This window comes from Myodes glareolus, chromosome 1, assembly GCF_982192425.1.
Source record: "Myodes glareolus chromosome 1, mMyoGla1.1, whole genome shotgun sequence".
Classification (NCBI taxonomy): domain Eukaryota; kingdom Metazoa; phylum Chordata; class Mammalia; order Rodentia; family Cricetidae; genus Myodes; species Myodes glareolus.
In genome coordinates this window covers 39,912,883-39,936,564 of record NC_142026.1, presented here as the reverse complement: position 1 = coordinate 39,936,564, position 23,682 = coordinate 39,912,883, and the positions used below count along the sequence as shown (strand labels likewise).

At 40.2% G+C, this 23,682-nt stretch overlaps 1 protein-coding gene across 10 annotated transcripts in view; it reads right to left on the bottom strand.

Moving 5' to 3' along the window:
* The window catches only part of Pam (peptidylglycine alpha-amidating monooxygenase), a 286,594-nt gene that overhangs the window by 83,544 nt on the left and 179,368 nt on the right, over positions 1–23,682 (bottom strand). For all 10 annotated transcript variants that reach the window (XM_085696100.2, XM_085696107.2, XM_085696114.2 and 7 more), the window contains exons 6-7: positions 18,931–19,016; positions 17,589–17,672 (exon numbers count right to left, since the gene is read on the bottom strand). In XM_085696100.2, coding sequence (XP_085552226.2) covers positions 17,589–17,672; positions 18,931–19,016 — 170 coding nt within the window. The remainder of the gene's footprint in view (positions 1–17,588; positions 17,673–18,930; positions 19,017–23,682) is intronic.

The window sequence follows — 23,682 nt, the reverse complement described above, 5'->3', positions numbered from 1 at the left end:
TAGGGCAATGGACATGACCTTTCAACTCAACACAGTCCTTGCCACAGTAATTCATTACTATTTTCATAACCTCTATCCTGATCTTCCGGTAAACTCTTAAGTCAGATAGTTTTCCATATTTCACTGACGACAGGCAACATGGCTTGATGTTGCCTGCCCTTCTGCTGTAACTCACAAGCCTTGGACTACCAGGCCACCGGATAATTAACCTACACAAAAATGAATTCATTTCATTTCACTAGGTTATAGGTGACATCTGCCTCTGTCGTTAAAACCATCATTAAAGGGGAAAATACTTTTAAAAAGTTTACTGTAACTAAGCAACACGATGACCGCTAATGTTTTGCTGAATAAAAGAGGAAGAAACTGAAGTCAGGATTGAATGAGTTAAAACATACACAGAAAAGGAATTTGGCAGATCGCAATCGCATACTGGCTGAACACTGGTCAGACAGCTGCATTCTGAGACTAGAACACCAGAATACAGAAGGAAGAGGGCATAGATGGAAAAGTTAACTGAGGACAAAAAGAAAAATAAAACCCAGTGCTTTAAAGAGGAAAGAGTAGAAGTAAGTATCAAACTAGAATGCTCTGGAATTGCAGCACTGAGAGTTTGTGCCACTGAGGGGAAGAAGAGGAAGGCACCTGCTTCTTTGATGCATCCAACATAAGTGCTGTGCATTCCCACACAACAGTTCTGCTGGAGAGAAGGTCTGGGCTTGGCCTGTTTCAGTCAGACCGCTCTACGGGCACGTTTAGAACTTTAAAAATGAGGCTAGTTTTCAGAGTCCTCTCATCCAATATTGGTGTGTTCTGGAAGATTAATTCGTGGTAGATTTTTCTTAATAAACAATATTTTCGGCTCAAAGAGTTTCTAGTGCACAGATGAGAAGAGTAAAGAAGTTGGCTGTAGATCTGGAGCTTGGGGCTAAATTTGGTAATTGTTTTACTTTTGAAAATTTATTATTTTGTATGTACACTACACGCATGCCTGACACCCGAGGAGGCTAGAAGAGGGCATCAGATCCCCTGGAACGGAAGTCATATATGACTGAGATCTGCCCTGTGGATGCTGGGAATTCAACCTGGTTTCTCTTGAAGAGCAGCAGGTGTTCTTAACCACTAAGCCATCTCTCTAGCCCATTTTATAATTTTTAGGGGATATGCTATATATTTTGAGGAGATGTATATTCATAGCTAGGAATCTGGATTTTTTTCTTGATAGAAGAAATAGAGGCATTCCAAACTTCTTCAACTCATAACAGGAAGAAACAGAAGAAAGGAAATAACATGGGGATATAAAAAAAGGGAATAGAGGCCTATTAAAAAAGAAACTTCGGGGCTGGGGAGACGGTTCAGCAGGTACAAACAGTTAGTGCTTACAGATGACCTAGGTTCCATTCCCAGTACCCACATGGCAGCTCACGACCCCCTGGTAACTCCCTGTTCCAGGAACTCATAGGCCCCTCTCTTACTGTCACAGGTTCCTGCATGCAGATGGTGTATGTACACACACGCAAGAACACACATACACATAGACTAAATGAATAAATCATAAATACATTTTTAATTACACTTGAAATTTGTTGTTAAGGATAACAAAGAAGGATGTTCTCAGAAAAGCTTTAACTAGGCGGAAACTAGGTCATCAGTGAAGTAAAGGAATTTTAGTAAGATAAATGGCATGAGCTATTAAAAATGAAACTCCTGGATTAGAAGCCCTGAGACTGTGAAGAAGGTCACAATACGTCAATATGCTGTTTCAAGATCATTGACTTTTATTAATAAAAACGCTCCTCTTGACTAGACCTGAGGCCAACTTTGGTGCTTTGAGATCTGGACTAAGAGTCAGTTTAATAAGACCCTATCTTTGCATATTGTATTGAGACCATTTTGCTAGTGCCAAATTTATGATTTCAACCCAGATTCATTCAATAGTCTTGAGGGTCATTGTTCTGAGGAAGTTCCACGTATTCTCCTCTCTCTCTATTCTCTTACTCTCTAAGGTGTATAGTGATTAACACATGAAATGTGTTTCATTTTTGCAAAGAATTGAATCCAAGGCATCCACGGTAAAAGAATATTTCATGGATGCTGTTCTTTTGCACCGAGGGAAGCAGTGAGACCTAATGGATTTCAAAGTATTGAGAGGAGAGTTCATTTACTAGATAGTGGATGACATTAAGGATAGTTCATTCTATCATTATATTCCATTTTAATTATATATATATATACGTATATATACATATATAAAGCTTTAGTAATAGTGAATGTAATGGAAATGTTGAAATACAATTTTGAAAAGGACACATGCAATAACCAAGTTTAATAATGCACAGGGCATCACTACAGGGCTAATGAGTAAGCCGCCACTCCTAATACGTGGACACACAGTGGAAGAAAGAGTAGTTCCAGAACCCAGAGGAGGCTCAAAATCAGTGTTCTCTCCGAATCAAATCTTGAGCATGATGAAAACCGGGTGACTGCTTCCTAAGGCTCCCAGCTTGCTTTTTATGAGAAATCACTCTCTTCTGTCTAGCCCAAGATGGATAACCCCAGCAAGGTATTTTATCAAGTATATAGACTCATAGAATTCAGCATTGAAAGAGACCCTAGAGATGATGGATTTCAACTCTTGCCTTTTATATACAGGGGAACAAGAGGATTCAGGGAGTGAATACTGTTCAAGGAATTCATGTACCTGGCGAAAAACTTGGGTATCACATCTAATTCTCCAATGCTAGTGTTTAATAAACCTATTTACAACAGCGAGTTCTATTTCTTAGAGACTTTAAAGGCATTTTCTTTATGAAATACCCCAAAGCAAGGATAACGGACTCCAGTTAGAATGGATAAGCAGCCAGTCGTACTTAAAGACATCCACTTAAGCAGGAAGCTGGATCTTAATGGGAAGTGAACGCATGGGATATGAGGTTATCCATCCCAAACTATTTAGCGTGCTCTTCTAATAATAGCTTGTAATTCCTGCTTGGATCCCTAGCGAAGCAGTAAAGTAAGCATGTAGAATAATGCATGACAACAGCCCATTCCATCTCAGGTTCTTAGAAGTCTGCTGGCCTCTCCTAGTTTTCCCTCTAGAGATAGCCCTCCTTCCATGAGCTCATCTCGTCCTGGTTGTTTCCTGCTTCAATAAAAGAATAGGTCAACCAAAGATCCTTAGGGAGCCAGGGTATTGTTATAAACTATATCCCACTAATTAGAAAGTCCTTCAGAAAGACAGGAGAACAGATTTCAATTCCCTATACTCTCTCTGGAAGGGAAGGGAAGTGAGGAAGCATATCCATCTTTTACTCTCCTAAGTCAGTTTGGATAATGGATACTTTCCTTATACAACTATGGAAAAACAAGGCTAGGACCATTAACGAATGTTAGAAAAATGAAGAGGTGACATCTTTAACAACAGGACTTATGTCAGCAAGCTAATAATTCCAAACTCTATCATAACTATTATCCTTTCTTCCCTTCCTCCCATCCTCCCCAAATGTTCTTAATATAATCAACACTCCTTTTCTGTATTGAACGTACAATCAAAAATGAATTAAAGGTGTTACAGCAAGTGTAAATAACAATAGATAAGCATCGCATTTTTTGTGTGTGTTGTCTTTGTCTGTATCTTTACAGCTCTTTGTTCTAAATTACTAATGTTGAAATCATGGGACAGGTGATGTTTTCCTGAGACGAAATCATAACTCCTAACGTGGTCAGAAAGAGAAGATCATTCAGGAATTAATTTCTGAAGTCAGGAAACATCTCATAAGTTAGAATTCCTCTGAAAATCCCTTTGGGAAATGTGTCTCTTAACACACCCAGCATATAGTTAACTTAGCATTGGAACAGAGTGTTGCTAACAGGGACATTTTTTAAAGGTATTTTTGTAGTGCTACATTGTACCTGTCTATTATGGAAGTTATTTCTGTGCAATCGGAGTTCTGCTGCAGAGCGCTGGACACAGACATGAGAGGCTAACAGGAGAGAAAACTACTGGAAATACAGAAGATAAGTCTTTTTGCTTACTCGGGGAAAGGCCTCCAAAAGAACCTTGGTTTTACGATAGAACAAAACAACAACAAACAAACAAAGACGAAAAGCAACCAGTCAAACAAGAAAGCATTCTTAATACTGAACAGGAGACAAAGGTAACCTGAGTCATCAATTTCTCCTGGAAAATTTCTGGATTCTTGAAAGCACACTCTCCGTACTCTCCCCATCGACCCCTTCACAAGGCACATCAGGATGTCTTCAGTTGTCAAGGCATATGTGTGACTGGTAAGCGAAACATGACGGAAATACTGGCACTGTTACAATGTGGTTCCAGCTATGCAGAGGGTTCCTGAGGCCACTGAAAGCAGGCTTAGCAGACACGTTTCAGTACTAAATAAATGAAAGCTATGAACTTCAAAAAGGAATTCCCTTTGAAGTTGTCACTGCAGTGAGTTAGCCTCTTTTGATTTTGTATTCACTGCTATGGGAAGAGAAATTATTAGCTTCCATTTGCCTCGTGGCAAGGAAGAGAAAATGTACTTATCCAACATTGAAGAAGACAACCTTTAGAGATGATGGCTTGTGTGTTCCCAAAAGAGATCAAATGGAAGGCATGAAAGCTCACCACCCTACTCTTACAATGGCAGCGATTGGAGGGTGTTCTCTGTTATCACTTTTTAGGACTGCAAATAAGAAATAAATTCATAGCAAAAACATCAATTTAAATTTCTTTTTTCCTGTTGGAATTATGAGCCATCCGTTCACAGAAATAAAACTGGAAAGACAGTGTACAATGCTAGATAAATTTAATTTTAAAATGTCACGAAGTTTTAAATGTCCATTTTAAAAACTCATCATTGAACTATAATACAAATAAATACACAAATAAGATAATACATATGCAGGAGTTACATACACACACACACACACACATATAGAGAGAGAAACACATGCACACATGTACACATATTGCATTGTCAGCACTTGAATCAAAAAAGAAAAATCCTCTGTTTTTTGTTAATCCTTCCTGGGCATTAGATTTTAAATTTCTATATTGTACAAATCCCATATTTAAACATTTATTTGTACTGTAGAAGATATCCTGGACATATTCACAGCTAACTTGTTCCCTATATTCAGTGGTTTTTGCTGGATAGCCTTGATTCTTGGTTATATTTTTTTCTTTCCCTTCCAGGCCCTCCTATATGTCCTATCAATCACTTTTCACTTCTTTATTGTTATTTTATTATGTGTCATAGATTCATCTTTTAAATGGCATTATGAGTTTCTTTTGGAACTTTCCCAATTACTATTTGTCGTTTCCACTGAGACCAGAAAGCATGAGGCAAAGGCTAGGTAGGAGGAACCAGGTAGATGGACCTAGAACAAATAAAAGTGACTTGAAGGGATAGCATCAAGAAAATCCTTTTACATAAGATTTGAAATATAAAACCGAAAGTATATTTCTCATACCAAATGCTCCATTTTCAATTTTTGAATCACCTTAAGGGTACCCCTAGTAGCATATAAAAAGTTTATCTTTTCTGCCCTTTGCAATTTTTAACTATTTCAGGTAACAATGTGTTCTTTCATTTTTGTTTAATCTACATGGTTAGGAATGACAAACATGTTTCGAAAATGGGAAATTTTATATTTCCAAAAGCCACAACATAACTTCAAAAATTAAAAGATCAGAACAAAATTACTGGTGATATTTTTTGAACTATGAATAACTGAACTTGAAGACTGATTAATAACAATTCAAGAGTCACAAATGGAAGAGCACAACAGCCTCCTCCCTCACATGGCTCTCTATCTCTCAATAAGCTCTCCCCATATTCACAGTTAACTTTCGCATGAGAAAAGTTCTCGAAAGCTTCAGAAGAGGGAGAAATGTGCATGGATAGAAATAGCCGGAAGGGTGTGTTAGGAAGAAGGATTAGGCTTCTCTTCAAATTGGAAATAGAGTAAAGGAGCTCTGTGCTTCTCCCGAAGGACTTCCTTCTCATCTAAGAAAGCTAAGGATGTGGGCAAGTAGACAGATCAGAGTGTGAAGCATCAGAAACTTGCCTGAGCATGTGTGCTCAGTGGAAAGAACACCGCGGTCACCACAGCAAGGTCTGTGTGAATCAGGGCTCTTGAAACTGAAGCACATCCTCTAATTTTACATGAGACAATCCACGAGTCAGTTTTTTCTCTTCCTGCTGGCTTTCCAAACAGTTACCAGGAATAACTGAAACAAAATGCCATTCCCTAGCAATTTAAATGGATCAATTAGGTGAGTGGTATTATTTCCAAGTTTTGATCCCCTTGACAAAAGGAATGTGGGGCTTGTGAGGTGGTTCAGTAGGTAATGGTGCCTGCTACCAAGCCTAAAGACCTGACTTCAATCTCTGGACCCCACAGGCAGAGAACCAACTCCTGGAAGGTGTCTTCTGACCACCACATGCATGCTGCAGCATGCCACACTAAATAAATGCAAGCAATAAATGATTAGAGGCAATATGATTAAGAAAAATGGAATTAATAATTACAAATATGTCCAAAAGGTTGACATAGGATAAATGAAGGCAAAGCTTAAGCAAACAACAAACAAGCAAAACTACACATAATTCAAACGCTTGAAAAACTAAAGCGCATTAAGAAAGCCTCTCCCTGCCCCTAAGAAAAAGATCACTTAAACACGGTACTGTTCTGTGCCAGACTGCTTTTGCTTAAAATCCATGTGCTGCATTCAAAATGCAGTCTTTGAGACAGTCAGTGGTATTGCAGTGTTTTACATAACTAAGTGAATAAAAACATAACTACACAAATAAAAACCAGTTATCCAATAGAACGAGTGAAATGAAATAGGACCATTTAGTCTTTCATAATGAAGATGATTAGCAAGGTTGAAATGCAGGGAGATAGTGAATCAGGGAGCTCACATTTTTAAGGAGACACTGGCAAGAAAAAAATACTGAGGAATAATAGGTTTCTTTTTGAACATTTCAGAGGTACTGAATACTCCTAAATCATTCATAGGGCTCATATCAAGCCACTTGTGTTCAGTGAAGGCAACAGAAAAATAGGGAAGAATATTTGATCTCGAGTCTTCTGAAACCAATGGGATTATCAAACAACCTGATGGAGGAATGACCTGAAGGATAAGGGAAATTGACTCCCCCATGATCAGAAAGACAAAGCACAAACGAAGTTTACTAAGCTATCCTGATTTTTACACATATTCCACGTTGTTCATGAACCCAGGTCTCCAGGTAATTGCAGCCTGAAGGGCTGTTCTCAACACTGCCTGTTAGAACACTCACCTTACATAGGTAGGCCATGCACTTTGGCACACATGCAAATGAGAAATACAACACAAATTCAATTCTTCCAGTTTCAATAGTGTGAACAAGCAGCTATAATACCCTGGGCAAAACATAACCTTTCTGCACATTGATGTTCATTTCTGAGAGGTGGAAGGGCTGGGCTAAGTAATTCCTCCATTCCGCGGCCTTTCCCCAGTCTTCGATTTTAAAAAATCAAGTGCTTTACAAATGAATTAGGAGAAAACACACAGAGTCTACTGACTCAATTGCTTTCTTTTCTGAAGAGATGCAAGTTTCTACTTCGACACATCATTCTCATCTCTAAAGACTTGAATCTTTTAGCGGGTAGAATGCTACCTTCTGGACCACTATTTTTTTTTTCTTAGAGTTGACTTCCTTGTTCCTTTCCCATCTAGACAGTCACTCATTTATTTCACTTAAAATTTTTAAAATGTCCCCAAAACAGAGGGTTATAATTTATTTTGGTCAACTCGTCAAAAGGCTTGCCTTGGGCTGGAGAGATGGCTTGGTGTTTTAGAGTGCTTGCTGCTCTTCCACAGGACCTGGGGTTCGGTTCCCAGCACTCACACAGGGGACCCTCAACTGCCTGTCACTACAGGCCTAAAGGGATCACGGCTCTCTTCTGGACTCAATAGTCATGCACTCAGTGCAAATACATGCAAGTAGGCACTCACACATAAAGGAAAACCAGATAAACCTTCCAAATGTTTGACTCGATTAGGTGTGAAGCAGGATATCTGTGCATCCGTACACGGTTGTAAAATGAGGAGGGCCATCTCCACGAATGTCACACATGCCCTGTGAGTGGCTTTTCTCATAGTATTCTCAACCCCAAAGTTCAGATTTTAGGTAAGTGCTGAGACTAAAAATAAATTAACTTTCAAATTTCTAAGGAAAGTGAGGGAAGAACCAGATAGTAATTAAATGCACTTTCTTCTTCCAAAGTTCCTCTTTTCTTAAGAGAATTCAGATTTAATTAAACATATTTTGGTAAATGAAAATTATTCTGCTCATGTCCCAAACCCAAGAGACTGATCCGGCACACCTGTAGTGTAAGAGAAAAAGGAGAACCGACTTTAATCCTTATGAGTAAGAGTTGAGCTCTTGTCAAAGCTTAGTTTGCAAACAAAGCAATTGGAAAGTGTGCTAAAATGTCATTTTTTGGGTCTAGTGGTATGCTGATAATCTATAAGCTCTATGGCAAAAATATGTACATGTGTGAATATATATTTACTGTAGGTTTATTCACAAAATATGTAGCATACAACTAATAAAATTGATAAAATATACAATACACTTTATTATAAATTCCATATAAACAGTTGAGCCTCACAAATTCTGTCACTGGGTTTAGAAAAACAATTTTCTAACTTACTTGTGGCTGTAGATGTGCAATGTGCAGTTACAGTGAGAATATCTACTGATTTTTGTTTTGTTTATTGAGACAATACAGATATATGTTGGAACTGCACTTGGTCTTTAACCATACCGAAATCTTTGCTGTCCCTGGAAATGGGGATATTATAATTATAGTTCTTATTTATTTTAATCATTGACTACAATCTGCACGGGCATGATTTTCCAGTATTGTACCTGCTCTAAGCAAAAAGCAAAAGAAACAGACAAACGAACAAAAAAATCCAGTATTATACAAGATTGACGTGAAGGATTCCTTAATTTCCATAGTGTAAATGTTTACAGCACGGCTGATTTCCTATCACCACCACAACCACACTGAACACAGAGTCAGGAAGAAATGAGCAAAATTCCAACGGTTTGAGCGTTTCTAGCACACAAGCACGGCATGTGCAAAAGTGTAGCACTAATAGTAAAATTACAATAAAGTGATAAATTATCAATACTTACTGCTTCTTTTAAAAGAATGATGGCTGCATATTTAACAATCAGACTATTACCTGTTGGCTCTTCTAAACAAACAAGACAGCGTCAGGGCACCACAGCCCATGCCTGACTGTGCACAGCATCCAGTAGGTCTCATGTGATGCGGAAAATTTTATTTTCAACAAAGGCGGGTTATGTAAAGAGTCCTCAGATGAGATTCTCCTAGAGTTTGATTATGCACTTTAGAAGTGAATCTATTAGGATCTTGCAATTCATTCTAATTCTTTTTATGAGACATTACAGTGGTTCGTTTAAAAAAAAAACCATAAAAATGTAGTATTAAAATATGGGGTGTAGATAAGAAAATGAGTTTGCTTATTCATTGTGGATTGTAAAGTGTAAAAAGTGATTTGTTGGATAATTTGGTGGAATCTCTTAAGGTTCAAACACTCGGCAATTCAAAGTAGCATTTTTAGATATCTACCCCAAAGTATTTGCTAACACTATCCACTGCAGAAAAAAAAAAAAAAACCTTATACAACTCTAACAGAGGCAAGAATTTCACACACCTGCATAACAGAATAGGCTTTAAGCTGCACTGTTAAAGATTTCCTTTCTCTTTCCCTCCTCTCCCCTCCTATTCACTCCATTGTGTGTGTGAGTGTATGCGTGTGTGAGTGTGTGTATATGTGTATGAGTGTGTCTGTGTGTGCGTGTGTGCTGGCTCAGTATGCCAGTGAAGGTGAAAGAGTAATCTGTAGGAGTCACTTTTCTCCTCCAGCCTTGTGGGGGATTGAATTTACCTGCTACGTGATTTTTACCAACCCCTAGAGGAGCTTTTCAAATGAGTACTCAAAAAGGATCTAAAAGGACTCAGCTTAAATACTAGGGTCCACGGCAGCACACACTTTGCAGAGGAATGAGTAAACACTGGTTTGGTGTATACTGCGGGAAAGCATGTATAGGTAGAAGCTGCTTGGAGAGACGGAGGTGAGACAGGGGAGGAAGCAATGGAATCTTTGATTCAGTTTCCCACCAACTTGGCACTCAGACATCAGAGAGTTGGGAGCACTCACACACATTCAAGTGAAGCCTCCTCTTTATGCTGGAATGCAATCATTTTAAGTGCAGCTTCTCTGCCACTGATCTCCGCTCTATCTGGTTCAAAAATGCATTAGCAAGGGATTTTTTTTCCCCTGGGCTCACAATTTCAAAGCTTTCCCCCAATTCCCCTGTGGCCGCAGCCTTGTAAGAGCCGGAGAGAGGTGGAACCAGTGGATTGACAATTCTTCTGAAATCCTGTTTCACGTCAGGCTGCTGTGCCTACCACCCTTCCATGCTTGCTCTGCTCCTCAGAGTGGGAGAACAGCATCCTCTTGGATGTATCTGCATTATGGGTCTGTTGACCCTATGTTTAGGAACATGCAACTGTCTGAAACAAAGAGAAGGAGGAGCCACACCTAGATAGATTATTGGCAGGGTAGAACAAGGCTGGAGAGGAAGGAGAAGTCTGGACATTCTTGTTGCCAGGTTTTAAACAAACAAATCCCTGCAAAAGTTCCAAAGTTACCCGTGCATTCACAGAGAAATTAAATAAAAGGAAACTTGGAGTCAAAATCTAAAGCACAAAATCAGAAGACGGGAGAAGGGCTGCTGCAGTCTTGCAGGTTAAAAACCATCTAAAGTACATGGCACTGGGGCTCAGAGAAGACTGAGGGCATAACGGCTCATGTTGCTCTTGCTAAAGACTAGAATTTGGTTCCGGGATGCTGGGTATCCCAGAGCTTCCTGTAACTTCAGATCCCGGGTCTGATACTCTCATTTGACATCCAAAGTCACCTACAATCACATGCACCTACCCACACAGAGACAAATTACTTTTTTTTTTTTAAAAAAAAAAATAAAGTACACATGATCATGCCAGTTTTTCAGGCCCCTTGTTTGTTTGCTTACATTACTATGGTTATTTTGTTCTATTTGCTTGTACTTCTCTTTGACAGGAAATGACACGCACCCAGATTTTCCTTTTCCCTTTGCCTGCATGTAATGCATTATTTGAAATGAAATGAGCTTAAGTGGTAGTTTGACAACAAATGAAGCTACAGAGGATACAGAAAAGCAGGTAAATGTGGGCAATATGCCCAGTTACGTGGCAACAGCCTATGTACGATCATAGACCAGGGGCTCCTGTTTAGTATGATGCACCATATCATTAAGAAAACTGGGGGTGGGGAGCAGGAGAGATGGCTCAATGACTAAGAGCATTGCCTGCTCTTCCAAAGGTCCTGAGTTCAATTCCCAGCAACCACATAGTGGCTCACAACCATCTGTAATGAGGTCTGGTACCCTCTTCTGGCCTGCAGGTACGCACACAGAAAGAATATTGTATACATAATAAATAAATATTTTTTTAAAAAAGAAGTGGGTAGGGGTAAGAAGATTCTGAATTAACATTTATTGCCAATCTGCTTCATGCTGCCACTTATACAACGTACCACATCTGACAACTTCATAGACACATCCTATATTCTCTGATGACTTCTAGCCAATTTTTTTACTGAACCGTTTAATTTTTATCACATTTATATATATGTTTCTTTGCATGGGTATGCACATGTGACATAGGTGCCCATAGAGGTCAGAAGATGCTGTAAGAGCTAGAGCTACAGGCAACGATAGCTGTCTCATGTGGATGCTGGGAACTGATCTACGGGAATCTGCAAGAGCAGCCTGTGCTCCAAACTGCTGAAGCATCTCTGTAGCCCCTGTCTCAGATGTTTATAGTACTTAAAAGAGATGAAACCTTAGCTTTCTGGGAAAAGTTGCTATTTAAAAAAATGACCATTCCCAAGGACTCCTACTGAAATTTTATGACCTGATTCTACTAATACAATTCAGAAATTAGGAAGCTAACCTACGATTTTCGAATTCATATCAAGTTAAAAAATAAGGATTTCTAGGATTGATTCACTTAATTTAGAATATAAGTATTAACTCAGTCTCAGGAAAGTGGTGGATCTCTGTATATACTTTCAGAATCCTGCTGTAATGTAGGAAATGCAGGCATATGTGGAGGGTTGTGCTGACAGTGTAGAAACAGGAAACATCACATGACTAGAACCCTCCTTCCAACACTGATTGGCAGGTGTTGGGGTCTATGTGCATGTGTCTCTGGGGTCTTTTTACCGCACAGCAAGAGTGGGCAAGAGATGATTTTGGTGTTTTGAAAAATCTGCTAACCTAGAAAAGAGGGGCTTGCACTTGGGAAGAGGCTTTGATCTCCATTCTCAGACTATTCTAACTTGAGATGGTGAGATCAAGACTTTTCAACCTGAGAAGCAACCAATTGTTTGAGACTAGTGATCAATGCTAAGGAACCCCAGAAATAAGAAGTCAGTTTTCATAAAATTCCCCTAAACCAAAAACCTGCAAAAACCATACCTAACTCTGAGAAAAATCTCAGGAGAATTTTCTTTTCAGAACACGATTTGGTTGGAAAAAATAAAGACAAAAGCATATGTTTTGTGGAATGCATTAGTGACTCATCCTGCTGCCATGACAAACAGGAAAATAAAGGAAGGAAAGGATTGGTAGGGCTCACAGTTCAAGGGTCCAGTCCCTTCGGGGGTGGTTCAGTCAGGAATGGGAGCATGCTGAATGCCCTGGCTTAGCTTTCTCTTTTCCATTCAGTCTAAGACCCAAACCCACAGAATGGAGTGGTGTACACAGTTAGTGTGGGGGTCCCCACCTCAATTAACACAACGTAGGAACTGTTTGACAGCTCAGTCCAGGGGTGTGTCTTCTCGATGATTCTATCCTCTCAAGCTGACACTATTAACCGTCACTTAGGGAAGAAGGACGGATGGAATCCCTGTTGCTACTATTTTCATTTCTTTAAGGACAAGGGGCAAAAACTGCTCGGGGAATAGGACCTACCATATAACTAGAACACGTCTTACAACACTGGCGGACACGAACATTGGTTCTGTGTCTAAACTCTAAGACACAAATATAGCAAATATCCATTTTGTAGTACAGATAGCTGTGACAAAAGACTCACTTTGGAACATTTACTTGTTTAGGTAGACCATAGTGAATGCAGCTAACGTTCAGTGAATGAGGACTCATCAAAGAACTCCAGGTGAGCCATCTGGTCCCATTTCATAGCTAGGGAAGGCAAAGAGCTGCCTACATATTGGGCAAAGACAACAGAAGAAGGATGTGCCATTATTAGGCTGTCTAGATTTAGACTCATTAAACTCTGAGACATGCTATTACCTATATAAGGCTATCATTTTCAACTAGACTATATGTAATTTCCCTTGAAATGTAATTTGTAAATAATTAACCAGCATACACTTGATAAATCATTCTGACTTTCCCATCCCCCACCCTGGCTACCAGTTTACAGGGTTAGTAGCTTTTCCGCATGCTCAAGCGTGGAACTGGCCAGCGTGACAAACAGACTATGATTCCAATACCTCTGGAGGGAGTGCTCTCCGATCCAAGTCTTACCAGGGCCAATGTTCTCTAACACATTCTTTTCTAATTGCTTGCCACATCTTCCTTCTCTGGTAACGTCCAATTAATCACTAAGAGTTTGCCAGGCATGGGGCTATTTCGCTCTCCAATCTCTGGATGATTTTTACCTTTGTGTGGAAAGTCCCTCCTGGCCCTCAGCCACAGCAGCTCTAGTTTCGCTTACAGAGCCTTGCTCAGGTTCTAAGAAGCCTCCTACCCTAGACCGCACCTCGCCTCCCTGGGTTGACGCTGAGGCTTCTGCCTCTCTACAGCCTCCATTAATGGCATGCTCATTTGTGGCTTCCTGTGCACACACTCCTTCTGTGTTAGCACTACTGCGAGAGGAAACTCGGGCTGGCAGGAAGGGCAGCACCCTGCAACAGCCCAGGCCTGCCTGGGACTGGCCTGGCGTTTCAATCAGCTAAGTGACTTTTGATGAAGCTTTTACAGCTTAATATTTGGTACAGTTACAAAACACAGCAAACAAGTGTTTCATATGATCTCACAGAACTCATACGCCATCTTTTTCCTACTGTGAGAGATTCCAGCCTAAGACTTTCTGACTGTAAGTTATGCTTCAAGACTGTCAATCAAGGCCCCACAAGTTTAAGGTTCTTTACCATCATTGTGGGAGGTCTGTTTCTTAAAAGGTCCTTTCTGTAAATGGGGAAAAAAATGCTTGCTCGCTTAAGCCTAATATCTCCCCACTTTTCAGGAGGAAACAGAAATTTCCTGGGAGTGTTATACTCTTTTTGATTTACAACGTACAGAAAATATCATTCCTAGTTCTTAAGTCGTAAAGTTCCAGTCTTCGCTGACATTGCTATCAGAGTAGCGGCTTTTCATATGTTCGTGCATTTCTGGCCACAGCTACACATACGTCACACATACTGGATGCACTTTTAATAAGTAGAAGATGCTGTTTTCTCCTCTTCTAATTGTTAAGGAAGAGAAATGTAGCATTTTGCACAGAACCTGTTTCTACAGAAGTAAGTCCGCTGGGGACTCAGGCGGGCTGAGCCCATCCACACGCATGCACATAAGCATGGGGACGCATGCACGCAAGCATGGGGCCCTGCTCTCAGCTGGTGAGAGTGGAGTGCAGTGCTCTCACTGGCAGGTCCTTATGGAGGAAAAGGATGAGGAGTGGATGGGGCTGAGGGGAAAGGTGGAGGGAACAAGAGGAGGGTAGGGAGTGGAGACAGGGATTGGAATGTAAAACGAGAAAAGATCATTTATTTTAAAAAAAGTAATTAAAATAGAAGAAATACTGTAGGATGGAAACTGTATTGTAAAGACACCGATGTCATTTTACAAGAAAGTGCTGACACGGCCCCTTCTTGCTCATTCGCTCTTCCCTCTTATCGTTCTTCCTCAGGGTCCTCCTATGCACACAAGCGCACATAAGTGTGGATAGCCTGTTCAAACGTTATTGCTTACTTTTGTTTTGCTAATTTGTCTATTTTTCCATATTAGCAGCTTTAATTGCACACAACTGTGACTATGTAGCTCATTTTAAAAACAAAGTCTCATCATTTAGAAAACTTTTAATGTATTAAGTGACATTTTAGAAAATGGAAAAAATCATTTTCCAAAAGAATACATTAATTTATAAAGCTTCCCAAACGGTATTAGGCTTACCCAAGTCTGGTGGTCTTGAGTTGTATAATTCAATTCCTGTACATCCCCAATTCAATAAATGGAAAACGTCCGTTTCATTATTTCAATGAGATTTGATGATCTTCTGTGTGCTCACTTAATGTTCTATACCATGTGACAAGATTGTATCTACTGGCACTGAATGAATTATGGGAATTATTTTTTACACTTTTCTATTAGAGTAAGTGATACACTATTTTATGTTACAATAAGCTCTCTGAATATTAATGCTGGCTGTCTTTATACCTTTTATATAGCTTCTTTTGGAAAAATTAGTCTAGAAAGGAGAGAAGCCACGACATGAAATTTCCCATCTGCCTTTTACAGTAAGAAAAGTTGCTTGCTTATATATTAAAATATCAGGACATTATTACCTTGATATTAACACTAATTCTAAAATGAGTCATCAGTAAGAGATTAAATGATTAAAGTGTCATGCTTTTCAAACATCGGTGCCTATCATCCATTTTCTCTGAGGAATGCAGCCAGCCTCTGTCAGGATTTCGAGAAAAATCTCTGAGGAATTAGGTTGACAGCAAAGTTCAGTGTCTCACAGAGGGACAGAGAATCTGGTTTGCGTGTGCGTGGGTGTGTTGAGCTGGTCTGGCTGTGGGCCTCAGGGGCAGCCTGCTTGCCATTTCCAAAACACGAGTTCCATCCGTGTTCCACAGGCAGCACCAGAAGCTGTCTGTTTGACCCAGGCCAGATGTGGCATTCCAGAACAAACTGTTCTGGCTTGGTTCCTCAAACACAAGCATTGTTTTATTCCTTTGTTTGCAACAAAACCTTGTCTCAGCAATCTCGACTGCTGGCAATTTACGAGCAGGTTATGGGGCAGAAATGGAAAGCTATATTGTTGTGACTGGAGTTTATATCTATATCTATATCTATCTATCTATCTATCTATCTATCTATCTATCTATCTATCTATCTATCTATCTATATCTATATAAAACACAAATTTAATTTGTAAGTTAGTATTGTACATTGCTTTGCAGGTTCTCATTTAACTGATCACATGCCTAATTAGAAGTGTGCAGTTATATAAAATTACTACTTTCAATATACTTTTCTAGAGGAAGACAACATGGTGCTCCATTTCTGAGGACTGAGAACCTAGGGAGTCTCTCCACAACATGGGGGATCTCTCAGGAAAAGCTCTGGGGCCTTGGTTCTCAGCCTTTGGGTCATATGGCCCTTTCACGGTGTCACATATCAGATATTTACATTACCATTCATAACAGTAGCAAAACTACAGTTATAAAGTAGCAATGAAAATAACTTTATGATTGGGGGGGTCATTGCAACATGAAGAACTGTATTAAAGAGTTGCAGCATTAGGAAGGTTGAGAACCACTGTTCTAGAATGTATTTCATAGGTATAGACAGACACCTGCTTCTAGAACTTGTTACTGGATGGAAATCAATTGAGTTTGAAGAAAAAAATTTGTCTGATCAGTTATTTCACATATCACATTATAGAATTATGGAGAAAGTGTGTCAGTCCAGGACAGGAAAACAGCCGATAAGCCAATGAGAACTCAGCTACTATTTACAATCTCATCACACCACAAGCACGAATTCAAAACATAGTCATAGTTCGCTACAAGCCCCAGAACAAAGAAGAAGTACCACTCTTGGTTGCCTTGGAAACAGAGCCCATCAGTCATGTTGATGGTTCTATAACAGGAAAAGGGGCGTTTTAATGAAGTGCACAGCGATCACAGGTAGAGCAACTTGTGTTGGATGATTTAGTATGTTAACCAGTGACTGAGACCAGTGCCTCAGTACTGAGGACATGGAGAAGTACATACAGCGGCCATGCAAATTACACATGAAATTCAGCAGTTGCCAGATGGTTGGCAGAATCCATTCACTCTCCGTGTGGCTTGCTCGCTGTAAAGTAAACAAGTCAGTAGGTCCTTTCTGTGCTTTCTACTGGTACTGACTGCATTGAGTGACACTTCTGATAGGCACAGCGAGCTGGTTAGACAACGCATTGGACGCCAGCAAAAATGAAAGCACAGTAGGATTGAAGCTTGCATTGTGGAAATAACCTTTAGAAACAAGGCCATTCCTTCAGCAGTTGCAAATTAAAGCAACTTAACGCAATTATCCCTGCTTGGCAGAATATATGGGCAGCCCTTCATTTTAAGGCATGGATAATAGCCCACCTCGTTTAAGTAATAAAGTATTGAACATTTTGCTCAGTCCCAACACTTCAAAACTTACCTCGAAAAGCACTAATATCCCCGTAGTGAACTTGAAGGACAAAGTATTTACTTCCAGTTTCTCCTCCAACTCTGAATCCAACACCTAAATCATTATAAAACAAGCAAACTGTCATTACAGAAGCTGGGGCTTACATGCGTTACAGTCAGTAGTCATTTTGTGTAGCTGGTCATGAAATCCTCGGGGCACAAAATGACTTCCACCATATAAAATTAGCACACGGAAGATGAACGGAACTGCATTGGCCAGAGTGTTTAACCAAAACTCTAACAGAAACTATAGTCATAGTTTCCTATTTAGAACCAGAGGGGTCCCTGGTCCTTTAACCAAACAGACCAAACACTGGGAAAGAAAGAGGGGGACACACTTCTGTCCCTGTTGGTTGTTTAACAAACATAAAAAGATTCTATTTCTGTTTAATAAACATTATGATTTACATTTTCTAAGCGATTGTAAGAAAGAGAATCTTAGAAGTATCTCAGAGTGGCTACTTTCTCTCCCCCATGAAGACAGAGTCTTCAAAAGGGACACAGAGGAGACCAGTTGCTACCTAGGTCACAAAATCCAGGTGTCTATGAATGTCCTTACTGTTCATGTGGAGGTTGTTAGCAATGTGTTCAAAATAGACCTACTATTCACAGGCTGAGAAAATGCATGTGCTCTCAAAAATGTCAGCACATCTGTGACAGACCTTCTAGGATGCTTAAGCCTGTTGGTGGGCACAGGGTAATGGGCAGAGAGGCTGCTCGCTGATTTGAAGCAATGCAATTGATGGTGACAGCATCAGCTAGGGAGGGAGGGTAGGTGTGTACATCTTAAAATCCACTTCTCACCACAGTGCTTGTATGCCACAGCCAAACCATGCACTCTTTTTAATATTCTGAAGCAATAAGAGAGCATCTCACCACTCCCTCAGACATCAGAGATGCTTCTATCAACAATTTACAGGTAAAGCCAGAAAGCCAGCTAAGTTTGACATTACATTAAATTCCTAGGTTCCAGGACTTAAAAAAATATTATTGCTGCTGAAACAGCAATTTATTTAATTTTCAGTGCTCTCTTAGCTCAGGAAATGTTCCTGCTGTCAAGAGCCAATGTGCCTTAGGCCAAAGGTGACCTGAGGTACACTTGATTATTTTCTAATTCAATCCAAGCTGTTTCGAGAGCAAACTACTTACCAAAGAGGTGAGAAGAAGTGAGCAACTACCTTTCAGTACAAAGTAGGCGAGACTGGCACTTTGAATGAGACAGTAGTATGGCTCACAGGCATACGATCCTTTTAGAAAGGACCATGAATACTCTGATGAACACTAGTAAGACATACAAGACATTTCAGATGTACCTTTGGGGAGCCGGGTTGGGGGAGCATCTCTTGCCCAGGCATATAGAATGTTGGCTTTATCTGTACAAGTTCCTTCATCACAAAACCTGAAAAAATAACAGTAGCTGTCACACCTACTCAGACAATGAAACATATAAACAGTTCCATATTAGGGCAGGTATTTAAAGGTCAAACACATCAATATATATTCATTGTATTTCTAGGCTTAATAACTAATGTTGTTTGGAGCAAGTTCTGACTGGAAGAAGCATCCGAAAAAAAGGATGGGAAGCAATCCTTTGTTGTGGATATACAGCCTACGCCTGGATACATTCCTACGTGAAATGCCGTCTTTGTAATCAGGTAGACAAGCCAATCATAATGCTCAACACTGGAGTGCATAAGCAAACCTAATGAAGCGAATCTAGACAGACACTGACAACAGTGACATCTACGCTTTGCCTTTTGGGATCAGCGATGCTGTGAATACATTTTTGACCATATCAACACATATGAGTCCTCAGAAGAATAAAGAAAATTTGTACATCAACTTAAAGGGCCTTTGACTATACTACACACACACACACACACACACACACACACACACACATGACTTTAGAAAGATTATGGACACTGGCTTGCATTTATGAATTTTTCATGTGGGTGCAAGTGCCACTTCGTGTTACTGCTTAGTGTTTTAGCTTTCTCCATAATGCAGAGATATTTACCTCATGCAGCTATTCTGTAAATCAAATGAGATATAAGTGGAAAACTCTTCACAAACCAAGGCACTACATATTGTAATGCACTGTTTAATAAATTGCTCACCTTATTAAAACATTACCCACAAGGTGAGGGGAGCACTCAAATGCAGACTCTCTCTTTAGTTCCACCCCTGGGCCCCCCAACAGTTGTGATTCCTGGGGGTATCTATCATCCTTGAAAACCCAGCAGCTTGTATACGTAAACCCGTTTTACAGGGCCATAATAGTGACGTAGGTCAGGCAAATGTTATAGTCAGGACCTCTGGTAGACCTAATTTAATATATGATAAGTTGATGGCAAATCATATTGTTTCTAACAACATTATAAGCCTTGGTTTGTCCTGTTATTGAATTAGATTTGTTTAAAACATGGCCAGGCTACTTTTTTTTAGACTGCTTTATGTTTGTGCTTTGGAAAATTGGGGCCAAACAAGGTCAGAGGCAGGAAATAAAACAGACCATAAAGGTTGAAAACTATCAAGAAGAAAGACAAACACAGCTTCTTTGGTGGTAGCTGGCTCACAAAGATGAAAATATGCACTACCTATGGTCTGGAGAGATTGAAAAGGCAGGACATTGTGGCCTCTTAAACAGATCTGAGGCTGCAGATCTGAAAATACAGAGGTTACCTATACAAAAACCATTGGTAAATCCATCTCTCTTTCATATTCAGGCAGGAACTCTTGCCTCATTTCCTGCTACAAACAGGGATGGGTTTGGAGAAAAGGACGTCAGAATTAAGAATGAGAGACTCAGCACCAGGGTGTCCCAAACATTATGCGTAGCAAATGTGCTTGCTTCTATAAATCAGGCTGCAGAGAGACTCACCAACCAGTTGGTTCTTATCACTCACTGTCAAGTACAATGCATAAAGATGAAGGATCTCTACCATGTGAGAACTGTGTTTTGGAACAAATGTCTACGATATTCTCATGCCAAACATGTTAAAGGGCTTTCGGGTGTTGGACAGTGCCCAGAAGTATAAACATTGTCTTGGCTTCTTTATATAATAGTTAAATAAATGAGACTGTCAGAGGTGATGAACTATAGATCTTACTCCTTGTAGGATATTAAAGCTTAAGGATTTCAGTGGCAATTTCCATACTTTACAACAATTGCATAATTACACCCGTCTGATGGCAGTGTTAAGATATAATCACTTTCTATGATATGGAAGTCAATTTTCCTTTTTTAATCCTTGAGTTTTTGAAACGGGGTTTTTCTGTAGCTTTGGAACCTGTCCTGGAACTGGCTTTGTAGAGCAGGCTGGCCGCGAACTCAGAGATCTGTCTGCCTCTGCCTCCCAATCGCTGGGATTAACGGTGTGCGCCACCACCACCCGGCATGGAAGTTAATTTATCAATACAGAAGCAGATGTCACATAACAGAGAAAACAATAAGCATTGCCAAGGTACACATTTATGCCATTTACTGACTCAAAATGCTGCAGTCACTTCCCCAAAATGAAATTGAAATATTGGAGCAAGATACAAAGATGTTTTATGATCTAGAATTTTGTTATATTCCCAGAGAAAAACCCCTGTTTGTACCAAGGTAGTATCCATTTCTCATTTCTCTTGTTTGTACTATTCTTTTTGCCTGGGCACCTCTTTCCTAGCTCTCTGTTTGGAAAGTATATACTCCACTTCCAGGCCGAGTTCTAGTTTTCCTTGTCAGGGAGGCCTCCTCTGACTCCATCACAAATTTCCCTTCTTTAACCATAGTACCACACCAAGCCTTAGCTTCCTCATCCATCTCTTTAGCCAGAACAGGAGCGCGAGTTTGGAGACAAAGCCTTCTGTGCTGTTTTCACAGAACCTGTGAGTGTGCCCGGCAGTGAGCAGAGAGGTGGTGCGGTTTGCGTCCTTCACTTTATGTGTTCAGACACTTCACCGAGTGGACTAAAAGGATACGGCATTGTCACATAAAACAATAATTAAAAATTTACGATAAAAGCAAACTACAAGCCCCAGCACATTTGAAACATTACTTGCCCGGCTGCTCTTCCCTCTCTTAGGAATGCTGTAAACTGGCTGCCCTTTGAGACCAAGGGAGTCAGTCAGCTCTAGCAAGTGCAAAGGTCACACAGCGGAGCCACAGGGCGCAGTTCCGGCTGCCACTCTTTCTTTCCTCACAACTCATGGTACTGATTCACAGGCAGAGACTATCTTAGGGAGATAAACGTTACTGATACCATCGTACCTGAAGGGAAAGCTTGTAGACGCGGTTGTACACGCAGTTCTAAAATCAAATTTCAGGCAGAATAAAATGCTCTGACCCAGTCACAACATCAAACAATTTCATGTTCTACTTTTGTCAGGTCTGACAGAATAACAACTTCCAAACCGTATGTTGGGACTACAGAGATGGCCCAGTGGTTGGGAATGCTTGCTGCTCTTCCACAAAAGCCTATGTTCAGTTCCTGGCACCCACATTGGCTCATAGCCGCTCATAATTCCAGTCCCAGCACACCTGACAAATTCTTCTGGCTTTCATGGGAACCCATGTGCATGTATGTGTGTGAACACACACACAGACACACAGACACACAGACACACAGACACACACACACACACACACACACACACTTAGCTTGAGGCTGGAGTGATGGTTCACTGGTTAAGAGTGCCGACTTTTCTTCCAGAGGACCTGAGTTTGGTTCACAGCATTTGCATGACAGCTCAGAAACAGACTCCAGTTCCAGAGAATCTTACACCTCTTCTTGCTTCTCTGCATACTGTAAGTTTCTCTCCTGCCTGCCAATTCCCAAATATCTACACTGAGGTTTAATAGTAATTACAAACTGTTTGGCCAGTGGCTCAGGCTTATTACCAACTATTATTATTATTACAACTTAAATTAATCCATTTCTAGTAATCTATTTATTGCCACGTGGCCATGGTGTTACCTCACATCTTTCTTCTCTGGAGGTTGCTGGTATCTCCCTGACTCTGTCTTCTTTCTCCCTGTATCTCTGTTTGGATTCCTGCCTGGCTCAATTATACTTGGCTATTGACCAAATCAGCTTCTTTATTAACCAATAGTAATAAAGCATATTCACAGAATACAGAGGGACATCTCACATCATCTCTGGGCACTGTTCACAGGTGGTCCATGTACAGACAGGTATGCAGGCAAAAGACCCACACTCATAACTGTTTTGAAATCTTAGCATAATTAAAAACAATGTCCATCTATATTCTTAAAATGTATTCAATACATGACTAAGTGATGTTGACTCACAGAAAAATATCAAGATCCTGAAAATAATCTTAAACTTAACGAGTGTGAAAACTAAATTGAAAATAATCTTAAACCTAACGACTGTGAGAACTAAATGAAGAAAGTAAATTGGGAGAGCAAGAGAGATGACTTTCGGTGATGGCACAAAACAGTTTTACATTCTATTAACAGAAAATGACATTGATAGTTTAAAGGGAGGGGAAACAATTAACATTTGAAGTGAAGATGGCTCTGGGTTCTTGGATTTTCCCTATGGAAGCTTTTCACCTCTAAGTCATAAGGAAATCTGTCAGATGGCATGGAGGTGTTCTGATTGTGCCAAGCATGGAAGAGAGCAGTCTTGTCACGTCAAGTTATCCCTATAAAGTATGAGTGACTGGTAAAGCACTCCCTGGTGGTATCTGTTAAGGGCTATTTGAAACCTAAGGTTACTTGGGCAAGGTGGGAAATGATACCTTATCATTTCCTTTGGATAAAATGATGAAACCCAAGATATCAAGTCTTGAAGTTAAATCTGCATGGTTTTGCGAGGTTAGTGCTTACTGTCAATGTGATGGGATCTGGAATTGCCTAGGAAGCAGCTTCCAGGCACAACTGCATGGGCTTCTTTGGCCTCTGGGCATGCTTGCCAGGGACGATTTTGATCAGGTATACTGGCTCATCTTAGCTGTCATTTGCACCATATCTTGGGCAGGGGACTCAGCATTCATCACTTTGCTTCAGAGGTGACCAGAGGCTTCCAGCTCCTATTGCCTTGACTTCCCTG